Genomic DNA, 27,403 nt, shown 5'->3' with positions numbered 1-27,403 from the left:
GGGAAATTCCTAAATTTAAAGTATTATTTTCCAATCTAAGAAATATGAAAAACGTGAAATCACATACACATAAAATCATTTTAATGACAATACACCTCTCCTTGGCGACACTATTGAATATTTCTCCAACAGATGTTTCTGGTGTTGCAATTTGCAGACGGTCTCTGCGCATTAGAGGAGCAGCGAGCTCTGCATAGAGGCCAATTTATGTCCCCCAAGCGCGGTGGGTGGCTCGTTTTAAGGAAAATATGATTGTAGCTCACTGTCTGCCTTGCTATGGTTGCAGAGAGGTGTTGGTTTTGTAGAAGAAATGTTCCGCTGATGAGTTATTGATCCGGAAAAGCCGAATCTTTTTGTTTGAAGCTTACGGAATATGAATAAACATTCTCAAATTATGAACGCACAAATGGCCACATAAAACAGTGACAAAAATAAAAATGTCATATCTACATATTCGCGGGTGGACATAATGTAGACCCTAATATAAATAACAACAAGAATGACATGGACTACCTCGAGTCAATAAAGCTTATTGCTTTTACCTTGATAGAAATCAGTAAGCGCCCCTACCGTAATTCATACCATAGACATTAATTTTTATAATAATAATAATAATTAATATGAATGTCTAGGGCTGCATTTGACTTTGTATTTTCGATCAGGAGTGTTGGGTTGACCGCAAAAAGGGTAGGAGGTGCACTGAGCAGCAGAGAAAACTTTTTGTGTTTGCATAAGGACAACACATTTAGCTTTGTGGAGCAATGGTGGTAATTTGCTGGATATATAGAAAAGATTCTGAAACTAAAGTATAGATCTCACCACGCAAGTATATATCCGACTTGGTATTTATATTATTATATTTTGCATCGATCCGCCCACTACTGCCAGAGCAGACTGGGTGTTTTTTTTTTTTTACTAGTTAACTCGTTTGCTTAGATAAAATGTCCCCTTTACTGCTGCTGAATTTATTTTGTTTATGCGTTTGTTTGACTGAAGCCAACTCGCATATACCAAGGCTGGTGTTCACATACAAAGGTAAGAGATACGTCTCTCTTTTTCCCGTTATATAGCCTAAAATAAAGGAATATCAATATCGATGCATTGGCATTATCCAATACTTTGGGAAAAACACATTGTGCTACAGTAACAACGAAATTACAGCTGTCCCAACCAGCTTTTCACATCTGAAGACAGAAATGTCTGCCAACTTTTTTGTGAAAATTACCTCAAACGCATTAAAACTGGAATTGAGGGCATTTTTAAACATCATTTTTGATGTTGCTAAAAGTTAAACAAAGTCTTTTGTAACTCTAACAGGTTTTCTTCCATGATTGTCCCCTCTTTAGCTTCAGCCATGTTACCATCAACTCTCATTAGCTTGCCTCTCTCTGCTAAAGAAAAGCATCCCCACAGCATGATGCCGCGCCATCACCCTGTTTAACCATAGGGGAGGTATGTGCAGGCTGTTGTATAGCGTCCACTACACATAGCGTTTTACCTTGAGGCCAAAAGTTCTGTTTTGGTCTCATCTGAGTTGAGCATCTTCAACATGTCCTTGTGTCATCTGCATGACTTGGCAAACTGCTCTTGGGACGTTCTTTTACCAATTATTTCTTCTTGCCACTCTTAAATAATTGCTAGACTTATGGAGTGCATATCTACTCAGATGATGGATTGAACAGTGTAATATGTGATGTTCCGAGCTTGGATTAAGACGTTTACATCTTGGGATACTGTTTCATAACCTAACCCTGCTTTCCCTCCACAACTTTAGCCCTGATCAGTCTGGTGTGCTCTTTGGTCTACAGCATGCTTCTTGAACAAATGATCATAGAACAACAATAATTTATAATAGACTGACTCTATTATTTAGGTGGCTTCATAAGGCAACTGGTTGCATGACATTTTAGTAAAGGGTATCAGATTAAAGGGGACCGAAAAAGATGTGCACCCAAAAACGTTTGCTAGGCACTGCATTTATGATTGTGAATGAGTTTGTTTTTGCAATAATAAGAAAAAGAATAAATTCAGCTTTAGTCAAACATAATTGGCGAATGTGAGGTGAACATCAACAGATCTAGTGCTGTAGTTTATGTTGTTTATTCAGTAGCCTTTCCTGTGTCTGAAGAAGTGTGTCATATGATGACAAACTTGTGATTAAATAGTGACCTTTCTAGTGTGTGTCAAAAGTTCACAGTAAAACAAAACTCATGATCACATGTGAAAAGAGCCAGCAGATTTGAGGAATTATGTAGCTGCTGTATATAAAAAAGCTTTGATTTTTCAATTCAATTCAATTTTATTTACATAGCGCCAATTCACAACACATGTTGTCTCAAGGCACTTCACAACAGTCAGATACATACATTCCAATTAATCCTAATCATTGAACAGTGAAGTCGGAGTTAGTTATTTATTCAAATTGGATAAAAAGTTTTTCTGTCTAAGGAAACCCAGCAGATTGCATCCAGTCAGTGACTTGCAGCATTCCCTCCTCCCAGATGAGCATGTAGAGACAGTGGACAGTCACTGGCGTTGACTTTGCAGCAATCCCTCATACTGAGCATGCATGTAGCGACAGTGGAGAGGAAAAACTCCCTTTTAACAGGAAGAAACCTCCAGCAGAACACAGGTTCAGTGTGAGCGACCATCTGCCACGACCGACTGGGGTTTAGAGAGAACAGAGCAGAGACACAAAGAGAACAAAGAAGCACTGATCCAGGAGTCCTTTCTATGGGAAGGAAAAGTAAATGTTGATGGATGTAGCTCCTTTAGTCGTTTCACCTAGAAAGAAAGAACAGATAAACTCTGAGCCAGTTTTCAAGGTTAGAGTCTGAAAGAGAGCACATAGAGTTAGTCACAGTAAAAGCTCAGTCAATTGCCATGTCTAGGAGAGAGAAAGGTTAAACACTAAAAGACAGGGCCATGTGGATCATTGGTAGAGGGTAAGCATTAAGTTGTTGCCAGCAGAAGTTCGGACGATTCCCTTCTCCAGAAAGGTGTCACAGAGGACACAGAGTCAGGCCAGGTGTAGCTTCTAGGAAGAGAAAAGAGAGAGAACAAAGTTAAACGAGGAAATAACAGCAAATAATGCAAAATTGGAGAGTAGTGTGAGAATGTAGTGAAGAGGGTGAAAGTGGTCATTATGTCCTCCAGCAGCCTAAGCCCATAGCAGCATAACTACACAGATAGTTTCAGTTCAGATTATTTAGTTAAATGGCGCTTATTTACAACAATGTCGTCTCAAGGAACCCCACAAAGGGTCCCACTGATGTTCTTTATATTCATTCCACATCAAAAGCCTGGTTTGTAGTTTCCTGGTCTTCTTGTTAAACTTTGTAACATATTTTAATTTAAAATAGACAATAAAGTAGATCACTGTGGATTCAGATATATACCAAGGCTGACATTTTCCCCTACCTGTCCTTAACTACAGAGTCTGCATTTAAAAGGTTTACATTACATGAACAAAGTCTGCTGATTTCCCTGGAAGGACAACGGGATGTTGTTATATCTGTTAAAAAGAATCACCTGGATTTCTACAACTTTACATACACTGAGAAGGTAGTTAGTGCATTTACATCTTAATAAAACTTGAACAGTTCGAATACTATACGATCATTAAGATTTTATTAGAAGCAGAGTAAGAGTCCCATATGCTTCTACACAGGTCCCTAAAGAAAAGAAGGTGGTGTGGAAGGAATGCCCCAACAATGTGAGCTTCATAAAATCACTACAGCAAAGTCGGTATGATCTGGTATCGGCCCAACAGTTTTAAAGAAAATATATTATTTTTATCATTTAGGTTTGCAACATCACAGTGGTCATTCAGAAGAAGGAAGGAAAGCTGCTGTTTGTGTGTCAAACCAGCAGCACGAGAACAGAGTGCTGTGAAATGGTAGGAAACTGCTGAAGTGTTGAAAGAACGGTTGACACGCACTTGCTTTACTGTAAACCATCATGCAAAATTGCTTACAACAGGTGAAGCTCACCTTCTCCTTTTTTACAGGATTTATCAAAGGAGTCACTCACATGTGTCCCCACTGCTAAAATTGATAATGTAAGGGAATTTGTTATAAAGGAAGGTGAACATTCCCTTCTTGTTGGTGAGCTTTTTGGGTTTTTTTTTACAAATCAGTCGTTTTTCCTTTGCTGATCTGTTTCTGCTTTTTGCTTTATGGGTTTTTTACCCATGTTGGCAGATTTAATCTCTTACAACTGCATTTATTCTCCTCATTCATCCAAGAGCTGTATTTGATCAACATCTTTGTACTTATCGAAATTACCTACCTGCTTCTCTTAGCTTGGTTCTGATGGTATTCTCTTTTGCTGTGCTACTACTCTAAAATACTAGTGTATTATATACTTATATATAATATAGTAGTATACTACTATATACTACTATGTAATAACAAAATACTGCTTCATAATATTTCTCAGTTGATACCTCCAATTTAAATCTGACCTATAATGTGCACCTATTTCTCCCAGAAACTGAGAACAGTACAGATCTCTATCTTACATACTCTGGAGCTCAAGAGCACGTTGGCATCCACAAGTTTGGAAGTAAAAGAGTGACACCACCCATCCATAATAAAGGTATTTACATACAGTACAAAAGTAGTTGTAGTACTTAAACTTCACATATAAGATCTACAACATTCAGTGTATTATATTAGAAGTTTTATGAGCTTAGATTAACACAGAACAAGTAAATATGAAATGAAAGGAAAATGATAAATGATTTTCAAAATTGCCTTCATATTTAACCCCTTTAACAAGATACCTCTAAATACAATACAATGAAACCAATTACTAAATAGAGTCGGCTGTATGTCATTTAATCTTAGTATCTTAGCTCCAAAAGACTTGAGGTCCATTCTTCACCAGGACAACAATCCCAACCCTTCAACCAGAGCTACAATATAATTATTTAGATCAAACTATATTTAGATCAAACATATTCATGTGGTAGAATGCTCTAGTCAAAGTTCAAACCTAAAACCAATTGTGAATTCATTGGGAAACTTATAAAATCCTTTTCATATATGCTCTCTATCCAATCTGATTGATCTTACACACAAGACTGGGCAAAAATGTTGTCTCTATATGTGCAAATCTGGTAGACAAACTCCAAAAGACCAGTAGCTTTAATTACAAGACATTGTTCTATAATATGGTGATTGACTATATGCATCTGACATTTTTGTTTTGTTTTTATATTTGAAACCTTTGCATCCTTTTTCATACAGTTCACAATTATGTTGTATGTTTTGTACTAGGCAGTCACATAAAATCCCAATAAAACATATTGAAATTGGTGATTGTAACATGATAACATGTGGAGAAGTTGTCTTTTAATTTAAACAAAGTCTATATTCACTTCTGTCCGTAGAGCAGTACTATGTGGGGTTGGTCCTCAGCAGAAGAAAACACGATGCATCACAGAACAAAGTTTATGCTTTCTATAAGGAAAAAAACAAAGACACTCGGCTGGACAGTGAAATGTGGCTCCCCTATGTCAGCCAAGTTTGCATGGTAAGATCCTCAGAATGAGAAAATACTGTAATCAGATTCACTGCTTACAAATATCACAATCTGGATCAGGATGAATGATTATGTTTCTGGCTGCTGATTCAAGGCAGATGCTGGGGGTCCCAAGAAGAAGCTGCAGTTAATTTGGACATCACTGATGAATGCGAGGCTCTATTGTGGTCACCCAGATGGAAAACAGCATTTCTCAGAGCTGGTAGATGTGGCTACTGTGCACTCAGACCGTTGGCAGGATACCAGAGTTTACGCACTGTTCAGAAATGAATGGTAAGATGTCAATGTGCAAGAACATGCAGGGGGAGACACATTGTAGGACATGGCTGAAATGAAATACTCATATCCTTGTGTCAACTGAAATCAGATACATCACGTCAATTTAAACGGCAAACGTTTAGCAATGAACTTAAGTCAAATAATGTGCTGTGTATTTTTAGTAAACAGTCATGAACAAACCAAATACAATCATCAAATCGTTGTTTTTACTGAAGTAAATGTGACTTCTGTGTTAAAGCAACAGACGTTCCCTTACCGAACATCATCTATGTGCTTTACATGTTTTTAATAGCAATTGTTCCATTTGTGCACAGTTGAATTTTCAGTTTCTGAACCACATTCAGTTCTGCAATCCTTTTTAACCTTTGTGAAGTTTCGTCTTGCATCGGGTGTCCCTGTGTAACTCTACTGACTGTCATGTTTTTACGCAGGGGCATAAGTGCTGTGTGCGTCTACACAATAGGAGACATTGACAACATTTTCACCACCTCCCCCTTCTCTGGTTCAAAGGTGGACGATGATGTGGATAAGCAGAGAAAAAAGGTATATAAGTGAAACCAATCTGTAATAACAAATGCAACATCTTGTGTGCAGGCATATCTCAAGTTGATCTCAACTTTAATATTGTCAAAAATGTTTGGTAATTAAATTCAAAAAGTGACACATATATTGTATGGCTCCATTACATAGAGAGTAATATATTTCAAGTGTTTGAAGTGTTTCAAGTGTTTGAAACATAACAAAAAAAGATTTAATGCAGAAATGGTATGGTATGGCCTACACTATCACAAGAAAGACTGCTGACTTGACAATTGTCCAGTAGATGGTCATTGCTCAAGAAGCTGTTCATTCAGGGTGTTGTAGCCAAGCACATTATTAGAAAATCGAGTGGAAGGAAAACGTGGTAGAAAAAGGTTCACCAGCAACAGGGATAACTGCAGCCTTGAGAGGATTGTAAAGTGAATTCTGTTTTAGGTGTCTGAGGAAGATTTGCAAGGTGTGGACCACAGCTGGAGTCAGTGCTTCAAGATTCATCACATACAGATATATCCAGGACATGGGATACAACTGTTTTATTCCTTGAGTTAACTCAACTCCAGAACCAGAAACAATATCAGAAGCATCTGATCTTGCATAACCAGAACAAGGATTGGACCACCGTGCAATGGTCCGAAGTTCACTTTTCAGATGAAAGTACATTTTGCACTTCATTTGGATATCAGTGTCACACAGTGTAGACGGATAGTGTAGAGGCACAGAATTCAAGTTGCTGTGGGTCAAATGTGAGGTTTTGATAGTCACTATGTTTTATCATGTCTTAAATCAGCACAACCATCCTCTAGGAAATTTTACCTCTCTTCATGCTTCCTCTTTTAGTGTCTTAAGTAATATTCCAACGTTCTGATGTTTTTTGATTTTGGGTTTTCATTAGCTGAAAGACATAATTTTCAAAATTACCACATTAAATGACTGATGAATTACATCACTCTGTGTAGTTAATGATATCCACTTTTTGATGATATTCAAATGTATTCAAATTTTCTGACAATTATTCCAATTGCAAATACTTTGGTATTATTCTAGATATGGTAACAAAAAGCTTAACAGAACCTCACGGAAGCATGCTTTAAGGAGAAGCCATGATGGTGCATGATTTTTCTAAAGTATGAACGTTGTGTATTCAGTGTGTTCCTGACAGCACCAAGATTGTTCCAGAGGTCCTGATGGAGATCGAAAAGGTTTCAGAGATGAAGGAGTGGGTGCTGCCAGAGAAAAAGTTTGGGCCAGTTCTCTTTAAGCACCTCAACTACACGGGAATCTATGTTCATGCTTTCCGGGGCAATCCACACACAGTCATGTTCCTCTCTCTAAGTAAGTAGAAGTTTCCTAAATTAGTTTTTAAAAGAGGCCAAGCTTTTAAACAACCTTAAAGTGCACTCATAACCATTTGGGGATTTTGTAGGTTTAAAAAGTCCAGATAAGTCAATCAACAAAACATAATAGAGTTAGGCTGAGCTATAGAGATGAATGTGGTACTAACCACTCCCATTTCATAAAATTGATCAATTTCAACTACGCTGAAAATTTCTGTCTTACATCTTGGAAGTTTTCTGTTCACTGGTACAACTCCCCTTTATTGGTTTCAGGTTGACAGTCATGCACTTGTCTAGTAATAGCAGTTGTAGTTTGACCTAAAATGATGTGTGGAATGTGAGATTGCACACATATTCCCACTTTGGCCTTGATGACTCCACATCATGATGATACACTCCTATATATAGGAACAAAGGTGCATTTGACTTGTATGACCAACTCTTTCTGGGATTAGTTTCTTTTGCTTTTACTCTAAGGAAAACAAAGGTCAGATCGCTTCCTGTTTTTTTGCAAACTTGCTCAGTTATAAAGAAACTCCCAATTGAAATGAAACCACTCATGGTGTCTAGCACATTTGTTGTCTGAAAGGATTTTGGCTGACCTCTGTGTACATAAACTATTTAAATACTTTAGGTCCCTTAGATTTTCTATACGACTTAGGTCTGGTGGCTGGCTAGGCTAGGCTGGTCTTAATTTGAATCTTCTTCAGCCACTAGTTTGTTGTCTTGAGGGCATGTTTTGGAGCAGGGAAATGCTGGAACACCCAACCAGGCCCATCTTCAGTGTTCTGGCAAAGGGAGGAAGATTCTCATCTAAGATGTTAGGGTAAATGGCATCATCCATTGGCATCTCAGTGCAGTTGTTTTGCCCTGAACAATCCAAATAATGTTGCTTCCACCTCTGTGCTTGATTGTTTGGATGCTGTTACACCCAACATTTCTCTTTCTCTTAACCCAGAGGATTAAGTTGATGTCAAGCAACTCCATTTTGGTCTCTTTTGACCATGGCATTTTCTATTAAGCCTTCTCTGTGTTATTTAGATTTTCCCTGGCAAACTTAAGATTGATCTGTACATCTACCCTTTATAGCAAATGTTCTTCAAAGTGGCCTTAAAGGTGTAGTGTTACCAATGGTGTTTCTGATTACTGTGGTCTCAACTGCCTTCAGATCATTAATATTCTCTTCCTGTGTACTTGTGGGCTGATCCATAACCTTTTTCGTGATCATCACTTCATGAGGCACAATCTTACACAGAGCTCCAGTATGGGGCATTTGATTTTTGTCTTTTTATGTATATTTGCACCAACAGTTGACACCTTCTCACCAAGCTTTTGCTGATGGTCTTCAAATCCATTCCAGCCTTGTGAAGGTCTACTTTCTTGTGCACGATGTCCTTTGATACCTCTTGTGTCTTTTCACTGTAGTGTAGATGTTGGAATAGAAGATATGATTCAGTCAACAGGTGTGCTTTATATGCATAGCAAGATCAGGAGCTCCATAGCATAGGACCACAAAGCCTAGCTTTGTATTGATTGGTTGTGTGACACAGTGTCACAAAACCAGGTAATATGAACCAGAATGTTGGCTGGGTTGTAGGGATTCAAATACTGTATTTTTACTAACATACATAAACTATATGTTTATGTATGTTAGGAAAAACATACATATTATTTGATTTGTTTTATGTAATGTCTTTTTATGGATGTTTGGTTGATTTCCTGGCTTTAAATTAAAGTTAAAGTACCATTTAAAAAAAAAAAACAGGGATCCAACATTTATGCTTGCTTTTGGCTCTATTGTTAGATCCGTGACACACAAATACTCATTTGAGCCAACTCAAAAAATCAACTGCTATATTGCTCATGTGTAACTTCTTTAAATATCTGAGCAGAGTCTAATCGGCTATGTGGCATTAGGGCAGAGGTGACCATCGAGGGGGTGGGTGAGGTGCCATAATGACCACAATCAGTAAATAATAGCTGTACTGAGTATTACAAGCAATATATATATATATATAGATATGTATATCTATATATATATATGTATATATATATATATATATATATATATATATATATATATATATATATATATATATATACTTATATATATATACACACATACATATATGACAGACCAATAACAAAATTTTTATAAAGTCATGTGGGCCTAACAAAAAGCGTGGTAAATACCCGCTTAAAGGTTATTTTCAGAAGGTACTTCTGATTTGACAAGCGAGGCTCATCGGGACACATACTCTAATTCAAAGAATATGGCTGTACATTCTTTTCATTTGTTCATTCTCTTCTTTTATCCTTGCCTATCAACATGTTGTTCCTCACGACATGTGCAGTAGTTTGGTTCACTCAGGTTATTTCTTAAATTGCAAAATAATGGATCTGATGTACCTTTGGGTGTTTTCACGATGGTTTTGCAATTTTGTGAAGGGGAAGTGTTAAAGAACATTGAAGTCAAATGTTAAGATTAGTTCAGGCCATAAGGAAATAATAACTAGTGGGTGTGATGGCATGTATGTATCACCTTTCTCTTTTGCCATTAAAATAGGTAACGGTATTATTCACAAGGCATTACACTTGGAAAATCATTCTTTCATCATCGCTGAGTATCAACCTTTTGACCACTCTACCCACATCCTCAGTGTCATCCTTGACCCTACCTTTGTGAGTAACAATTGAACACACACACAACTATTTCAGTCACTAAAAGCACGAGAACTATTTATTGGAAGAGAATATTTATAAATTATTACAGTTTTGAGAGGACTATTGAAAAGAAATAACTGTTTTCCAGGTGATTGTTTTTTAATAAAAAGTCTGGTGAAACTTTTGTTACAGAGAAAGCTGTATGTAAACTCAAAAACTGAGCTGGTCCAAATTAATGTGGAAAACTGTGACCAGTATGGAAAAACCTGCCAAGACTGTGTCCTGTCCAGAGATCCATACTGCAGTTGGAAAAGTAACAAGTGTACCTCTGACACAAAGTAAGACCTCAAGGCTTAATGAAACTTCTGATCTCTGACCATACTAAAACAACTGGATAGATTGTTTACTGGTCCACAAGCCTCTTTGTCTTTTGGAGTGAAAGTAAACAAAGACAATGGCTAATTAACTCTACAGAGTCCCAAGCAGAACAGTAAATATTTTGTTGCCTTAAACAAAGGTATTTTACCAAATATGCACTTTATTGACCAAGGACAATATTACAGAGATTGTCATGTGGTTGTTTCCATCTTAAAAAATGAATAGATCAGACTGGATGCCTGACGATTAGCTGTACACATGTGGCAGGATTTAAAAGTGGTAATTGGTACCAAACATGTATACTAACCAGCAGGTAGAACTTCTTCCATGTTTTCAATGTCCATTGCTGCAGAGCTTTGCTTATGCAATTAATGAATATAACCATTCAAAGAACTGCTCTACATATCCCATAACTTTGCATCAATTCAAATTTGACACGTGACCCACCTAAAACTCAAAAATTGTACTGTGTACATTTCACAGGAGTCCAAGCTTGCATTTTGCAGTGTGCTTAGATGATGGTTATTGTGCCATCAGACCAATGCTCACATGCTCCATGGAGCAGTTATTCACATTGAACTGAATCCTTCTTGCACAGTATTTCAACATCAGTGATGATGACAAATTATCTAGCTCTTATTTAGTCAGTTCTTGTAATATACTTTGTTTGAACCACTTTGCAGATGCAACTCTGTACCTACCCTGAAGTTTGCCACTCAAATGCAGTGTAGCAGACTTGAAAAGGGTGCAGTTTGTCAGGGGAAGCTTTGTTTTAACACCATGCCGAATTTCTGCTTGCACAGATCCAGTCTTTTATGTGAATGGGCTCTGATTTCTGACCCTAGGATTTAATGTTTTGACAAACACTGGCAGTATAATTCTGGTGTTCATCACCAACACATTTTGTGAAACAAATCCAGAACCTACCAGAAATAACAATAAAAGCATGCACAGATAAAGGTAGGGCAGGTACATTTTACTTCTCTTATTCCTGATTTCAGTACGTCATGGCTTTTCTTAACATCCTCACTTTCAACATGTTTCCATAGATCGGTTACTATGGCTTACCTAAGTTTCAAAATGTAAATAACAAAGAACTGGGTATGGTTTTCAGTTTGTTCAGAAAACACTGTGGTTCTTGTTGCAACACCCTTTTCTCTGGGGAAAACCCACATTACATTTGTCACCTTTCCCCCACTTAAATATCACCATCTGCAGTCACCCCTCCTGCATGATGATGGGGAGGGATTGGGTGAAGTCAAAGTTTAACTGCTGTTATTACATTGGCATATAATTTCATATCAGGATAAAATGCCAAGCTTTTAACAGAAATGTATCTAATAATTTTACAGTTATTTGTGTGTGTACAGGTCCTTCTCAAAATATTAGCATATTGTGATAAAGTTCATTATTTTCCATAATGTCATGATGAAAATTTAACATTCATATATTTTAGATTCATTGCACACTAACTGAAATATTTCAGGTCTTTTATTGTCTTAATATGGATGATTTTGGCATACAGCTCATGAAAACCCAAAATTCCTATCTCACAAAATTAGCATATCATTAAAAGGGTCTCTAAACGAGCTATGAACCTAATCATCTGAATCAACGAGTTAACTCTAAACACCTGCAAAAGATTCCTGAGGCCTTTAAAACTCCCAGCCTGGTTCATCACTCAAAACCCCAATCATGAGTAAGACTGCTGACCTGACTGCTGTCCAGAAGGCCACTATTGACACCCTCAAGCAAGAGGGTAAGACACAGAAAGAAATTTCTGAACGAATAGGCTGTTCCCAGAGTGCTGTATCAAGGCACCTCAGTGGGAAGTCTGTGGGAAGGAAAAAGTGTGGCAGAAAACGCTGCACAACAAGAAGAGGTGACCCGACCCTGAGGAAGATTGTGGAGAAGGGCCGATTCCAGGCCTTGGGGGACCTGCAGAAGCAGTGGACTGAGTCTGGAGTAGAAACATCCAGAGCCACCGTGCACAGGCGTGTGCAGGAAATAGGCTACAGGTGCCGCATTCCCCAGGTCAAGCCACTTTTGAACCAGAAACAGCGGCAGAAGCGCCTGACCCGGGCTACAGAGAAGCAGCACTGGACTGTTGCTCAGTGGTCCAAAGTACTTTTTTCGGATGAAAGCAAATTCTGCATGTCATTTGGAAATCAAGGTGCCAGAGTCTGGAGGAAGACTGGGGAGAAGGAAATGCCAAAATGCCAGAAGTCCAGTGTCAAGTACCCACTGTCAGTGATGTTCTGGGGTGCCGTGTCAGCTGCTGGTGTTGGTCCACTGTGTTTTGTCAAGGGCAGGGTCAATGCAGTTAGCTATCAGGAGATTTTGGAGCACTTCATGCTTCCATCTGCTGAAAAGCTTTATGGAGATGAAGATTTCATTTTTCAGCACGACCTGGCACCTGCTCACAGTGTCAAAACCACTGGTAAATGGTTTACTGACCATGGTATCACTGTGCTCAATTGGCCTGCCAACTCTCCTGACCTGAACCCCATAGAGAATCTGTGGGATATTGTGAAGAGAACGTTGAGAGACTCAAGACCCAACACTCTGGATGAGCTAAAGGCCGCTATCGAAGCATCCTGGGCCTCCATAAGACCTCAGCAGTGCCACAGGCTGATTGCCTCCATGCCACGCCGCATTGAAGCAGTCATTTCTGCCAAAGGATTCCCGACCAAGTATTGAGTGCATAACTGTACATGATTATTTGAAGGTTGACGTTTTTTGTATTAAAAACACTTTTCTTTTATTGGTCGGATGAAATATGCTAATTTTGTGAGATAGGAATTTTGGGTTTTCATGAGCTGTATGCCAAAATCATCCGTATTAAGACAATAAAAGACCTGAAATATTTCAGTTAGTGTGCAATGAATCTTAAATATATGAATGTTAAATTTTCATCATGACATTATGGAAAATAATGAACTTTATCACAATATGCTAATATTTTGAGAAGGACCTGTATATACAAACTTCAAATGTTACAAACATTACACAATACAACACAAACAGGTCCAAATCACAGCTAAGTAAATGGAATCCAATTTGGTCTAAAATCAGTTCAGATAAATCCAGTCCAATGCTTTTTATTCTATAAGCCATTGGCTTATAGAATATGTAAGCCTAAAACCAACAAACGCTTGACTTTATTCAAGTACACACTATTAACAACTCCTGATCGAAGGGATTTTTATTGCAATACATTCATTCCTGGCATATGAATACTGTGGCCTTTTTTATCATGTGGTAGCTTGGAGTTTTCCACAAAATGTGACTGCATGTGACTCATGTCATACTAAGAATAAACAAATTGTTATTTTTTCATTCCTTTAGTTTATACTTTGAACGTTCATGTAAGAATCAAGCTTTGCTGCCTCTTGCTCTTTAAACTGCTGGATGTAAGACAGCAAAAATTTAACTGAAGTCTTTGCACTGTTGCAATGGTGCAAACATGGGGAGCTATAGTAATTTCCGGTCTATGTATATATATGGAGCGAGACCCCCTGAAACCACACAGGAACACCTGCACTCATTAAATGTGGTGCAACTGATTGTGGCAAGCTCTCTGGTGGAGGGGACTGGGGGGGTGTTAGATGAAGTTGTGATTATTAACAACTTTGAGCTGACTTTCAGCCACTGAGTCTGTTTGCCACCTCAAGGAAGGGCTATGATTAACATAAAGCATTAGGGGACAGATATTGTTAAAGCACATTATTGTGACCTACAGTAGCAACCTCCTTGTGTAAAGCAGCAGCTGAAACATGTACATTACAATTTGCTTTAATAAAGATGGTGAGTTTGTCCTATAACATATTTTGCAGTGGGACATTTCATGTGGTCAGAGGGAACCTCACCATTTGCTCAGAAGACCAAGGATCAACACTTCAACTCTCAGCTGAAGGTACTGACATATTTAGGAGGGTACTGCCCTGTGTTATTTACTATTAACACAACTGACATGTGTAAATGTACAAAATAGCAAGGCTTTGTGTTCAAGTGATCTGGGGTGTGGACACATTAAAAAAAGTATTTTTAATATTTTAACATTAAATTCATTTAACTTGTCAGAAACAAACAGTTGAGAAATATGCCTATTGGTGTTTTAAGTTAAAATACAGTGTTATTTCTCTTTTTTAGCAAGCTTCAACCAGAAGCTGTTAAAAAAAAACAGAACTTATCCAAATGGATACGGCCTTAGGTTATTTAAGGTTCCCCATATCTATGCTCATGTGATCAGCCAGGAGCAACTTCTGTAATTTGGCATTGCGGTGTGTGCTGGTTGATTTATTGCCAGCCTCACAGCTTGTCAGTTTGAAAAGTAAAGCTACCAGTGAGCTAACATTAACAAGTATGTGAACAAACACAGAGCTATTGGAAGTATGACCGTGTACTGTACATGGTCATACTGGTCGAGGATCCTTTTGCATGAATTAAAACATTAATATGTCATGGCATGGTGCTGATTCAACATTATTGTCTATCCACAGCATTGTTGTGGGTAAACATACTTCATGTCTACTTCTACCTGTAACTAATCCATCCTGTTATCCAGCGGATGAAGATCAGCATGATAAAGCAGCGGTAGTGCTATTTTTCCCATAGGTCAGCTCCATGCTGGGCCTGGCTAACGGTTCTGCTGCCCAGGTTCTTGGTTCTAGCCAGATTCCTGGTCTCATAATGCTACAAACTTGGTCAGCCGGGCTGCTCTCTGGGCAGTTAGCTATGCAGCTCCTCCTTCATAACAAGCTGTCCCCCAACATCCATATAGCATCAAAGGCCACCCTTATCGCCATGAAAAACTGGAAGAAAATAACAAAACAAAAAAAACTTTTATTGTTACGCATGGAACCGAAAATAAACTTTAAGTTTCCTGGAGTTGGAGAGACCACTGCGAACGTGTGCAGAATCATTCTTGAACATTCCTAAGCAATGATTAAATGATGTAAACCTCTGTCAGCTTGGGTTTTTTTTTTTTTTTTTTTTTGATTATAGAGATCCAGTACTGGGTTATCTACACTGTTATCATGCTGTAGTAGTAATTTACAGGGCATGTTGTTTGAGTCATTTAACAGTCTGGAGAGTTTCATGTGAAATTAACTAGGTAAAAAAAAACAGGTTGTGTTGATAATACAAAGCAAAGTGGTTGAAATATCTGTTTCAACTTTAGCGAGTGCTAGACTCCAGTAATAAGCCCATTCATCATTTAGAGCAGTTTCCCTCCAAGTTGTCTTTTATTGCAAAAAGAAAAACTACTGTTATTTTTGTAATCGTTCTGGTTTTGTCTTAAGGGAATCCTCTTTGGTTCATTTGTTAATATACTTGTTTTCTGTGAAAATGTCATTAAAGTAGAGCATTATCAGACAATGCTGTAACAACCTTTAAAGAATCGGTTCCACTTTCAATTCCTCATTATTCCAGACAAACACAGTGGAGGGAAATAATTTGAGGGCAATAACATACAGGTCCTTCTCAAAATATTAGCATATTGTGATAAAGTTCATTATTTTCCATAATGTCATGATGAAAATTTAACATTCATATATTTTAGATTCATTGCACACTAACTGAAATATTTCAGGTCTTTTATTGTCTTAATACGGATGATTTTGGCATACAGCTCATGAAAACCCAAAATTCCTATCTCACAAAATTAGCATATCATTAAAAGGGTCTCTAAACGAGCTATGAACCTAATCATCTGAATCAACAAGTTACCTCTAAACACCTGCAAAAGATTCCTGAGGCCTTTAAAACTCCCAGCCTGGTTCATCACTCAAAACCCCAATCATGGGTAAGACTGCCGACCTGACTGCTGTCCAGAAGGCCACTATTGACACCCTCAAGCAAGAGGGTAAGACACAGAAAGAAATTTCTGAACGAATAGGCTGTTCCCAGAGTGCTGTATCAAGGCACCTCAGTGGGAAGTCTGTGGGAAGGAAAAAGTGTGGCAGAAAACGCTGCACAACGAGAAGAGGTGACCGGACCCTGAGGAAGATTGTGGAGAAGGGCCGATTCCAGACCTTGGGGGACCTGCGGAAGCAGTGGACTGAGTCTGGAGTAGAAACATCCAGAGCCACCGTGCACAGGCGTGTGCAGGAAATAGGCTACAGGTGCCGCATTCCCCAGGTCAAGCCACTTTTGAACCAGAAACAGCGGCAGAAGCGCCTGACCCGGGCTACAGAGAAGCAGCACTGGACTGTTGCTCAGTGGTCCAAAGTACTTTTTTCGGATGAAAGCAAATTCTGCATGTCATTCAGAAATCAAGGTGCCAGAGTCTGGAGGAAGACTGGGGAGAAGGAAATGCCAAAATGCCAGAAGTCCAGTGTCAAGTACCCACAGTCAGTGATGGTCTGGGGTGCCGTGTCAGCTGCTGGTGTTGGTCCACTGTGTTTTATCAAGGGCAGGGTCAATGCAGCTAGCTATCAGGAGATTGTGGAGCACTTCATGCTTCCATCTGCTGAAAAGCTTTATGGAGATGAAGATTTCATTTTTCAGCACGACCTGGCACCTGCTCACAGTGCCAAAACCACTGGTAAATGGTTTACTGACCATGGTATCACTGTGCTCAATTGGCCTGCCAACTCTCCTGACCTGAACCCCATAGAGAATCTGTGGGATATTGTGAAGAGAACGTTGAGAGACTCAAGACCCAACACTCTGGATGAGCTAAAGGCCGCTATTGAAGCATCCTGGGCCTCCATAAGACCTCAGCAGTGCCACAGGCTGATTGCCTCCATGCCACGCCGCATTGAAGCAGTCATTTCTGCCAAAGGATTCCCGACCAAGTATTGAGTGCATAACTGTACATGATTATTTGAAGGTTGACGTTTTTTGTATTAAAAACACTTTTCTTTTATTGGTCGGATGAAATATGCTAATTTTGTGAGATAGGAATTTTGGGTTTTCATGAGCTGTATGCCACAATCATTCGTATTAAGACAATAAAAGACCTGAAATATTTCAGTTAGTGTGCAATGAATCTAAAATATATGAATGTTACATTTTCATCATTACATTATGGAAAATAATGAACTTTATCACAATATGCTAATATTTTGAGAAGGACCTGTATGTTGTGAATTGGCGCTATATAAATAAAAACTGAATTCAATTGAATTGAAAAACAAATAACGGCAAAATGGTCTCTGTAAAATGGTCTCTGTTTTGACTTCGAATATCTAAGTGTAGCGTGTGTCTGCCCTGAGCAAGATAAATTTATCTCTCATCCTCTTAACAGTTTGTGGTGTTAAGAGAGCTTCTTGTGAGCAGAGCTGCTCACCAACTGTACCAGCAGCTTTAAAGATTCGGAAAAATACCTTCCAACCAATTTGTTTTTGATCAAGTTGCTTATTTACACATTTTTCTCCCCTTGAAGACACCCGATTTACATGAGTGGGTTATTTGCATGCCCTTGAATAACTTTGAGACAGGCTAATGGAAATATTTCATGCACCTCATTTATTTATTTATTTATTTTTTGTAGCAGGCACACATGTAAAACATACCGGACAAAGGCTCCAGAGGACTGGAGTTGCTTGCCTCCAAAGTAGGAGGTGAATTATCAAGAGTACAAAATAGAAACCTGAATGTGGCTCTGACTAGATTTGATTCACTATAGCCAACAATGGAAACCATTAGAACTACTGAAAGCAAAATATGCACCGGGGGTAATCAGTGAATTAGGCAACTCTGGTAGGCAATTAACAAAGACATGTTTAAACTGAAAGTAGGGCAAAAAAAAAAGGAAGAAAGATTGATGTCTAAATAAAACAGGAAATTGTGTCAACCGGAACACAGAACTTATAGGAACAAGAAATGTGGGATAAAACTGAGACCAGTAAACAGAAGCCCAGAGACAGATACTTCTGCTGTTATGGTTGGCTGTGTACACTGTACACAGTCAGTCAACTCCCTGGTCACATGTCCTAACAGTAACATGACTCATGTCTGATAAGAAAACCATACTTTAATAGGTGGTGTTTCGTATTACAAAGTTAGCCTCCGTCTTCTCAGAATTGCCATCTGAATGCAAAGTAGAGACCATTTTGCTATTACTTTTTTCACAGAAAACAAGTATAGTAACATAAGTGGAAATGAAAAAAGTTATACAGCAAGCCTAGATGTTACAGCACTAAGCAGGCAAACGCACTGAAATGTGCAACCTGCTACTATGTTTAGTATTATTAATATACAGTACAGACCAAAAGTTTGGACACACCTTCTCATTAAAAGAGTTTTCTTTATTTTCATGACTATGAATATTGTAGCTTCACACTGAAGGCATCAAAACTATGAATTAACACATGTGGAATTATATACTGAACAAAAAAGTGCGAAACAACTGAAAATATGTCTTATATTCTAGGTTCTTCAAAGTAGCCACCTTTTGCTTTGATTACTGCTCCGCGCACTCTTGGCATTCTGTGGATGAGCTTCAAGAGGTAGTCACCTGAAATGGTTTTCCAACAGTCTTGAAGGAGTTCCCAGTGATGCTTAGCACTTGTTGGCCCTTCTGCCTTCACCCTGCAGTCCATCCAGCACACCCCAAACCATCTCGATTGGGTTCAGGTCCGGCGACTGTGGAGGCCAGGTCATCTGGCGCAGCAACCCATCACTCTCCTTCTTGGTCAAATAGCCCTTACACAGCCTGGAGGTGTGTTTGGGGTCATTGTCCTGTTGAAGAATTAATGATGGTCCAACTAAACGCAAACCGGATGGAATAGCATGCCGCTGCAAGATGCTGTGGTAGCCATGCTGGTTCAGTATGCCTTCAATTTTGAATAAATCCCCAACAGCGTCACCAGCAAAGCACCCCCACACCATCACACCTCCTCCATGCTTCATGGTGGGAACCAGGCATGTAGAGTCCATCCGTTGACCTCTTCTGCGCCGCACAAAGACATGGTGGTTGGAACCAAAGATCTCAAACTTGGCCCAAACAAGTCTCTTCTGCTTGTTGCCTGTCCTCAGCAGTGGTTTCCTAGCAGCTATTTTACCATGAAGGCCTGATTCACACAGTCTCCTCCTAACAGTTGTTCTAGAGATGTGTCTGCTGCTAGAACCCTGTGTGGCATTGACCTGTTCTCTAATCTGAGCTGCTGTTAACCTGCGATTTCTGAGGCTGGTGACTCGGATGAACTTATCGTCCGCAACAGAGGTGACTCTTGGTCTTCCTTTCCTGGGGCGGTCCTCACGTGAGACAGTTACTTTGTAGCGCTTGATGGTTTTTGCGACTGCACTTGGGGAAACTTTCAAAGTTTTCCCAATTGTTCGGACTGACTGACCTTCATTTCTTAAAGTAATGATAGCCACTTGTTTTTCTTTACTTAGCTGCTTTTTTCTTGCCATAATACAAATTATAACAGTCTATTCAGTAGGACTATCAGCTGTGTACTGTATCCACCTCCTGCACAACACAACTGATGGTCCCAAACCCATTTATAAGGCTTGAAATCCCACTTATTAAACCTGACAGGGCACACCTGTGAAGTGAAATCCATTTCAGGTGACTACCTCTTGAAGCTCATCAACAGAATGCCAAAAGTGTGCGTAGCAGTAATCAAAGCAAAAGGTGGCTACATTGAATAACCTTCTCAAGGTGTCTTAAGGTTCATGGCCCCCAACATGAACCTTAGGACAGCTCCAAGTCAAACTCCTCTGACTTCAGTTAGCAGCTGAAGCTCAGAACATAGCATAAACAGATAAACTCAATGACCTCTCTAAGCAAGAGACACAAATCGTCCACAATTACAGGTCCTTCTCAAAATATTAGCATATTGTGATAAAGTTCATTATTTTCCATAATGTAATGATGAAAATTTAACATTCATATATTTTAGATTCATTGCACACTAACTGAAATATTTCAGGTCTTTTATTGTCTTAATACGGATGATTTTGGCATACAGCTCATGAAAACCCAAAATTCCTATCTCACAAAATTAGCATATCATTAAAAGGGTCTCTAAACGAGATATGAACCTAATCATCTGAATCAACGAGTTAACTCTAAACACCTGCAAAAGATTCCTGAGGCCTTTAAAACTCCCAGCCTGGTTCATCACTCAAAACCCCAATCATGGGTAAGACTGCCGACCTGACTGCTGTCCAGAAGGCCACTATTGACACCCTCAAGCAAGAGGGTAAGACACAGAAAGAAATTTCTGAACGAATAGGCTGTTCCCAGAGTGCTGTATCAAGGCACCTCAGTGGGAAGTCTGTGGGAAGGAAAAAGTGTGGCAGAAAACGCTGCACAACGAGAAGAGGTGACCGGACCCTGAGGAAGATTGTGGAGAAGGGCCGATTCCAGACCTTGGGGGACCTGCGGAAGCAGTGGACTGAGTCTGGAGTAGAAACATCCAGAGCCACCGTGCACCGGCGTGTGCAGGAAATGGGCTACAGGTGCCGCATTCCCCAGGTCAAGCCACTTTTGAACCAGAAACAGCAGCAGAAGCGCCTGACCTGGGCTACAGAGAAGCAGCACTGGACTGTTGCTCAGTGGTCCAAAGTACTTTTTTCGGATGAAAGCAAATTCTGCATGTCATTCAGAAATCAAGGTGCCAGAGTCTGGAGGAAGACTGGGAGAGAAGGAAATGCCAAAATGCCAGAAGTCCAGTGTCAAGTACCCACAGTCAGTGATGGTCTGGGGTGCCGTGTCAGCTGCTGGTGTTGGTCCACTGTGTTTTATCAAGGGCAGGGTCAATGCAGCTAGCTATCAGGAGATTGTGGAGCACTTCATGCTTCCATCTGCTGAAAAGCTTTATGGAGATGAAGATTTCATTTTTCAGCACGACCTGGCACCTGCTCACAGTGCCAAAACCACTGGTAAATGGTTTACTGACCATGGTATCACTGTGCTCAATTGGCCTGCCAACTCTCCTGACCTGAACCCCATAGAGAATCTGTGGGATATTGTGAAGAGAACGTTGAGAGACTCAAGACCCAACACTCTGGATGAGCTAAAGGCCGCTATTGAAGCATCCTGGGCCTCCATAAGACCTCAGCAGTGCCACAGGCTGATTGCCTCCATGCCACGCCGCATTGAAGCAGTCATTTCTGCCAAAGGATTCCCGACCAAGTATTGAGTGCATAACTGTACATGATTATTTGAAGGTTGACGTTTTTTGTATTAAAAACACTTTTCTTTTATTGGTCGGATGAAATATGCTAATTTTGTGAGATAGGAATTTTGGGTTTTCATGAGCTGTATGCCAAAATCATTCGTATTAAGACAATAAAAGACCTGAAATATTTCAGTTAGTGTGCAATGAATCTAAAATATATGAATGTTACATTTTCATCATTACATTTTGGAAAATAATGAACTTTATCACAATATGCTAATATTTTGAGAAGGACCTGTATGTTGTGAATTGGCGCTATATAAATAAAAACTGAATTCAATTGAATTGAAAAACAAATAACGGCAAAATGGTCTCTGTAAAATGGTCTCTGTTTTGACTTCGAATATCTAAGTGTAGCGTGTGTCTGCCCTGAGCAAGATAAATTTATCTCTCATCCTCTTAACAGTTTGTGGTGTTAAGAGAGCTTCTTGTGAGCAGAGCTGCTCACCAACTGTACCGGCAGCTTTAAAGATTCGGAAAAATACCTTCCAACCAATTTGTTTTTGATCAAGTTGCTTATTTACACATTTTTCTCCCCTTGAAGACACCCGATTTACATGAGTGGGTTATTTGCATGCCCTTGAATAACTTTGAGACAGGCTAATGGAAATATTTCATGCACCTCATTTATTTATTTATTTATTTTTTGTAGCAGGCACACATGTAAAACATACCGGACAAAGGCTCCAGAGGACTGGAGTTGCTTGCCTCCAAAGTAGGAGGTGAATTATCAAGAGTACAAAATAGAAACCTGAATGTGGCTCTGACTAGATTTGATTCACTATAGCCAACAATGGAAACCATTAGAACTACTGAAAGCAAAATATGCACCGGGGGTAATCAGTGAATTAGGCAACTCTGGTAGGCAATTAACAAAGACATGTTTAAACTGAAAGTAGGGCAAAAAAAAAAGGAAGAAAGATTGATGTCTAAATAAAACAGGAAATTGTGTCAACCGGAACACAGAACTTATAGGAACAAGAAATGTGGGATAAAACTGAGACCAGTAAACAGAAGCCCAGAGACAGATACTTCTGCTGTTATGGTTGGCTGTGTACACTGTACACAGTCAGTCAACTCCCTGGTCACATGTCCTAACAGTAACATGACTCATGTCTGATAAGAAAACCATACTTTAATAGGTGGTGTTTCGTATTACAAAGTTAGCCTCCGTCTTCTCAGAATTGCCATCTGAATGCAAAGTAGAGACCATTTTGCTATTACTTTTTTCACAGAAAACAAGTATAGTAACATAAGTGGAAATGAAAAAAGTTATACAGCAAGCCTAGATGTTACAGCACTAAGCAGGCAAACGCACTGAAATGTGCAACCTGCTACTATGTTTAGTATTATTAATATACAGTACAGACCAAAAGTTTGGACACACCTTCTCATTAAAAGAGTTTTCTTTATTTTCATGACTATGAATATTGTAGCTTCACACTGAAGGCATCAAAACTATGAATTAACACATGTGGAATTATATACTGAACAAAAAAGTGCGAAACAACTGAAAATATGTCTTATATTCTAGGTTCTTCAAAGTAGCCACCTTTTGCTTTGATTACTGCTCCGCGCACTCTTGGCATTCTGTGGATGAGCTTCAAGAGGTAGTCACCTGAAATGGTTTTCCAACAGTCTTGAAGGAGTTCCCAGTGATGCTTAGCACTTGTTGGCCCTTCTGCCTTCACCCTGCAGTCCATCCAGCACACCCCAAACCATCTCGATTGGGTTCAGGTCCGGTGACTGTGGAGGCCAGGTCATCTGGCGCAGCAACCCATCACTCTCCTTCTTGGTCAAATAGCCCTTACACAGCCTGGAGGTGTGTTTGGGGTCATTGTCCTGTTGAAGAATTAATGATGGTCCAACTAAACGCAAACCGGATGGAATAGCATGCCGCTGCAAGATGCTGTGGTAGCCATGCTGGTTCAGTATGCCTTCAATTTTGAATAAATCCCCAACAGCGTCACCAGCAAAGCACCCCCACACCATCACACCTCCTCCATGCTTCATGGTGGGAACCAGGCATGTAGAGTCCATCCGTTGACCTCTTCTGCGCCGCACAAAGACATGGTGGTTGGAACCAAAGATCTCAAACTTGGCCCAAACAAGTCTCTTCTGCTTGTTGCCTGTCCTCAGCAGTGGTTTCCTAGCAGCTATTTTACCATGAAGGCCTGATTCACACAGTCTCCTCCTAACAGTTGTTCTAGAGATGTGTCTGCTGCTAGAACCCTGTGTGGCATTGACCTGTTCTCTAATCTGAGCTGCTGTTAACCTGCGATTTCTGAGGCTGGTGACTCGGATGAACTTATCGTCCGCAACAGAGGTGACTCTTGGTCTTCCTTTCCTGGGGCGGTCCTCACGTGAGACAGTTACTTTGTAGCGCTTGATGGTTTTTGCGACTGCACTTGGGGACACTTTCAAAGTTTTCCCAATTGTTCGGACTGACTGACCTTCATTTCTTAAAGTAATGATAGCCACTTGTTTTTCTTTACTTAGCTGCTTTTTTCTTGCCATAATACAAATTATAACAGTCTATTCAGTAGGACTATCAGCTGTGTACTGTATCCACCTCCTGCACAACACAACTGATGGTCCCAAACCCATTTATAAGGCTTGAAATCCCACTTATTAAACCTGACAGGGCACACCTGTGAAGTGAAATCCATTTCAGGTGACTACCTCTTGAAGCTCATCAACAGAATGCCAAAAGTGTGCGTAGCAGTAATCAAAGCAAAAGGTGGCTACTTTGAAGAACCTAGAATAAAAGACATATTTTCAGTTGTTTCACACTTTTTTGTTCAGTATATAATTCCACATGTGTTAATTCATAGTTTTGATGCCTTCAGTGTGAAGCTACAATATTCATAGTCATGAAAATAAAGAAAACTCTTTGAATGAGAAAGTGTGTCCAAACATTTGGTCTGTACTGTATACTAATATTTTAATTTAACCCTCCTGGGGTAATATTTTCAGCTTTAGATCTCAACAGCTCCTCCAGAGCTAGCATGGGCCTCTTGACTGCTTCTCTTGCTAAAGCTCACCTTGCCAGGCCTGTCAGTCTAGGTGGACAGCCATGTTTTGGTAGGTTTGAAATTGTGCCATTCTTTTTTTCAGACTGAACAATGTTCTAGGAGATATTCAAAGCTTTGGATATTGTTTTATAACCTAACCCTTCTTTACACTCAGCTGTAACTCAATTCCTGACCTGTCTGGCGTGTTCCTTGGTCACCATGATGCTGATCGTTGTGTACTGGGATTAAATTACTAAATGATTTCTATTTACTTATAGGCTGACTTCTAAATGCTGTTGTTGGCACTGTATTTTATTTGGTTGTATCAGAATAATAGATTGTAAATATATGTGCAAACCATAACAATTTTTTTCTTCAACTTCATAAATATGTTCTGCTTTGTGTTTGTATATCCTGTATAATCCTAATAAAATATACTGAAGTTTATGGTTAAGTCAAGTCAAGTTTATTTATATAGCGCTTTTCAGCAACAAGGCACTCAAGGCGCTGTACATAAGGAAAAACATTACAATGATACGGAAAATCAACAACAGAAAAACAAATCAAATGACATTAGTAATCCTTGGGAGTTTACTGGTAAGAGCTGGTGCTAATCCAATCTTTCTAATAGTCTAAAAATCTATAAGCTGGATCACTGGATCAACAGTTATTGTCCAAACTTTCAAATACTAATAATGTTTGGCTTTTACTAGTATGAAATAGTTGTACAATCCTTCTGAGAAATCCAAAAGTCTATGAATCCTTCTAAGCAATCTAAAAGTCTATTGTAATGGAAAGTGTCTTGTGCTGAAACTAAAGAAACTGGGTCATTGGTGTAAAAACACCTTTAGTCCAAATTTTAAAATACTAATAATATTTGGCTTTCACTGGTAATCCCTGTGAGATATCTGAAAATCTTTGAAAAGTAATGAAATCCCATATTCAGGTAAAGTAAGATAGGAGGAGGAAAAAAAATCATATTTCAGACTCTATTCTTAGCAGAATAGAGTCTGAAGTAGTACAAAAAACATCACCAGGGGTAAGCAACACACACATAAGTAAAGATTTAGCAAAGGTACTGTGAAATCTTGAAGATGTGAATATATAAGACTGAGTGTGTTTGGAAGAATTAGACTGTCAACACTGATAGAAGTGCCATTGTCCTTGAGAAGAGAGGTGGAAGTTTTAACAATCGGCCGCATAGTCCTATCAGCACACAGCTGGTAGGGGACTGCTGGGGAACAGCGTCGTGTTTATATAACATCCAGGAGATATTTTGTCGATAGTCAGTTAGCAGAAGTTGCCAAGGCCTCATTCGGGCGACAGACATTTATTGTATAGAAAAACAATAAATGTTGTGGTTCAGGCAGTTGTGAATTTCCAAACACCTTAAGAGTTTTACTGGTATGTCTCAATTGTGAATCCAAATAGAAGCTTCTCCTTTACCCTGTCTTCCCGTCGAAATATTTTGATCAAGTACGTTGAGAGACCAGCTGACCAAATCCATAATTTATAAGTTTGGAGGATATGCAAAGTGAGGCTCTGAGAAAAACACAGACAAAAAGCAGAAGCAGGGATCAGCAGGGAGAGAAAACACGTGTCTTCCACCGAGAGCAAGAGACTTAATTGACTGACTTTATGGTTGTAATGTGACAAAATATGACAATGTACAAAGGGCATGAATGCTTTTGCAAGTCAATGTAAAGCTGTAAAATGCTAAGTAAAAAGACCACACAATTAAAACAAAGCAACTGTGGATACACTACATGTCTTGTTCTCACTCCTCCTGTTAGTCCACTCCACCCTGAAAGAGGATGCAACTCCCTAAACAGGCTGTGCTCCAAGATAAATAATAGATCGCATAAGGAAAAAAAAGCAAAAAAGGCAGTCATCTTAATGGCAATCTGATCTTCTTGTGTTCTTTTTCAGGCAGTGCAAGACATGCAGCCAAGAATGCTGATGTCACTGTTACCTTTCAGTCCAGCTACTTCCTGCAATGTCCAATATCATCTCATCATGCCCAGTACACCTGGCACAGTCCTGAAGGCTCCAGTTCCTGCAACCTGAGGGAGAGCAAATGCATTCTTCTGATTGACAGAATGACTCCCAAACAGGAGGGAGAGTATACATGTGAGTCAGAGGAAATGGGCTATCGAAAAGTCCTGACACAGTTCCAACTAAGGATCACCTCTGCAGGGCGGACATTTGGTCCAACAGTCTGGGTGTGTGTTGTAGCTGTCTTCGGTAAAAGCATCTGGTTTTAGTTTTGAGTCATTAGCTATGTTTACATGCACAAAATCTGGGATTGAAATGTATTCGGACTAAAAACAAAAAACAAAAATCAGGTTGCACCGTTTATATGGACACACAATCTATCAATCTATTTACCGGTCGGTCTACGTTCCTACCCTCACCTATGGCCATGAACTTTGGGTCATGACCGAAAGAACGAGATCCCGGATACAAGCGGCTGAAATGAGCTTCCTCCGTAGGGTGGCCGGGCACTCCC

At 39.4% G+C, this 27,403-nt stretch overlaps 1 protein-coding gene across 1 annotated transcript; it reads left to right on the top strand.

Moving 5' to 3' along the window:
- The first annotated feature begins 735 nt into the window (after nucleotides 1–735).
- Nucleotides 736–27,403, top strand: LOC124866588 (semaphorin-7A-like). Its single transcript, XM_047362440.1, has 14 exons — nucleotides 736–1,035; nucleotides 3,437–3,564; nucleotides 3,671–3,715; nucleotides 3,806–3,898; nucleotides 4,010–4,106; nucleotides 4,492–4,599; nucleotides 5,396–5,538; nucleotides 5,642–5,820; nucleotides 6,258–6,369; nucleotides 7,512–7,698; nucleotides 10,267–10,382; nucleotides 10,557–10,702; nucleotides 14,579–14,658; nucleotides 26,824–27,403. Exons 1-14 carry the CDS (start codon nucleotides 942–944, stop codon nucleotides 27,156–27,158), a joined length of 1,863 nt encoding a protein of 620 aa, XP_047218396.1. The 5' UTR covers nucleotides 736–941; the 3' UTR covers nucleotides 27,159–27,403.

The sequence above is a fragment of the Girardinichthys multiradiatus genome, chromosome 4 (genome assembly GCF_021462225.1).
Source record: "Girardinichthys multiradiatus isolate DD_20200921_A chromosome 4, DD_fGirMul_XY1, whole genome shotgun sequence".
In the NCBI taxonomy this organism is placed as follows: domain Eukaryota; kingdom Metazoa; phylum Chordata; class Actinopteri; order Cyprinodontiformes; family Goodeidae; genus Girardinichthys; species Girardinichthys multiradiatus.
Note: the sequence above shows the minus strand (reverse complement) of the source record. Positions and strands in the feature narration are given on the sequence as shown.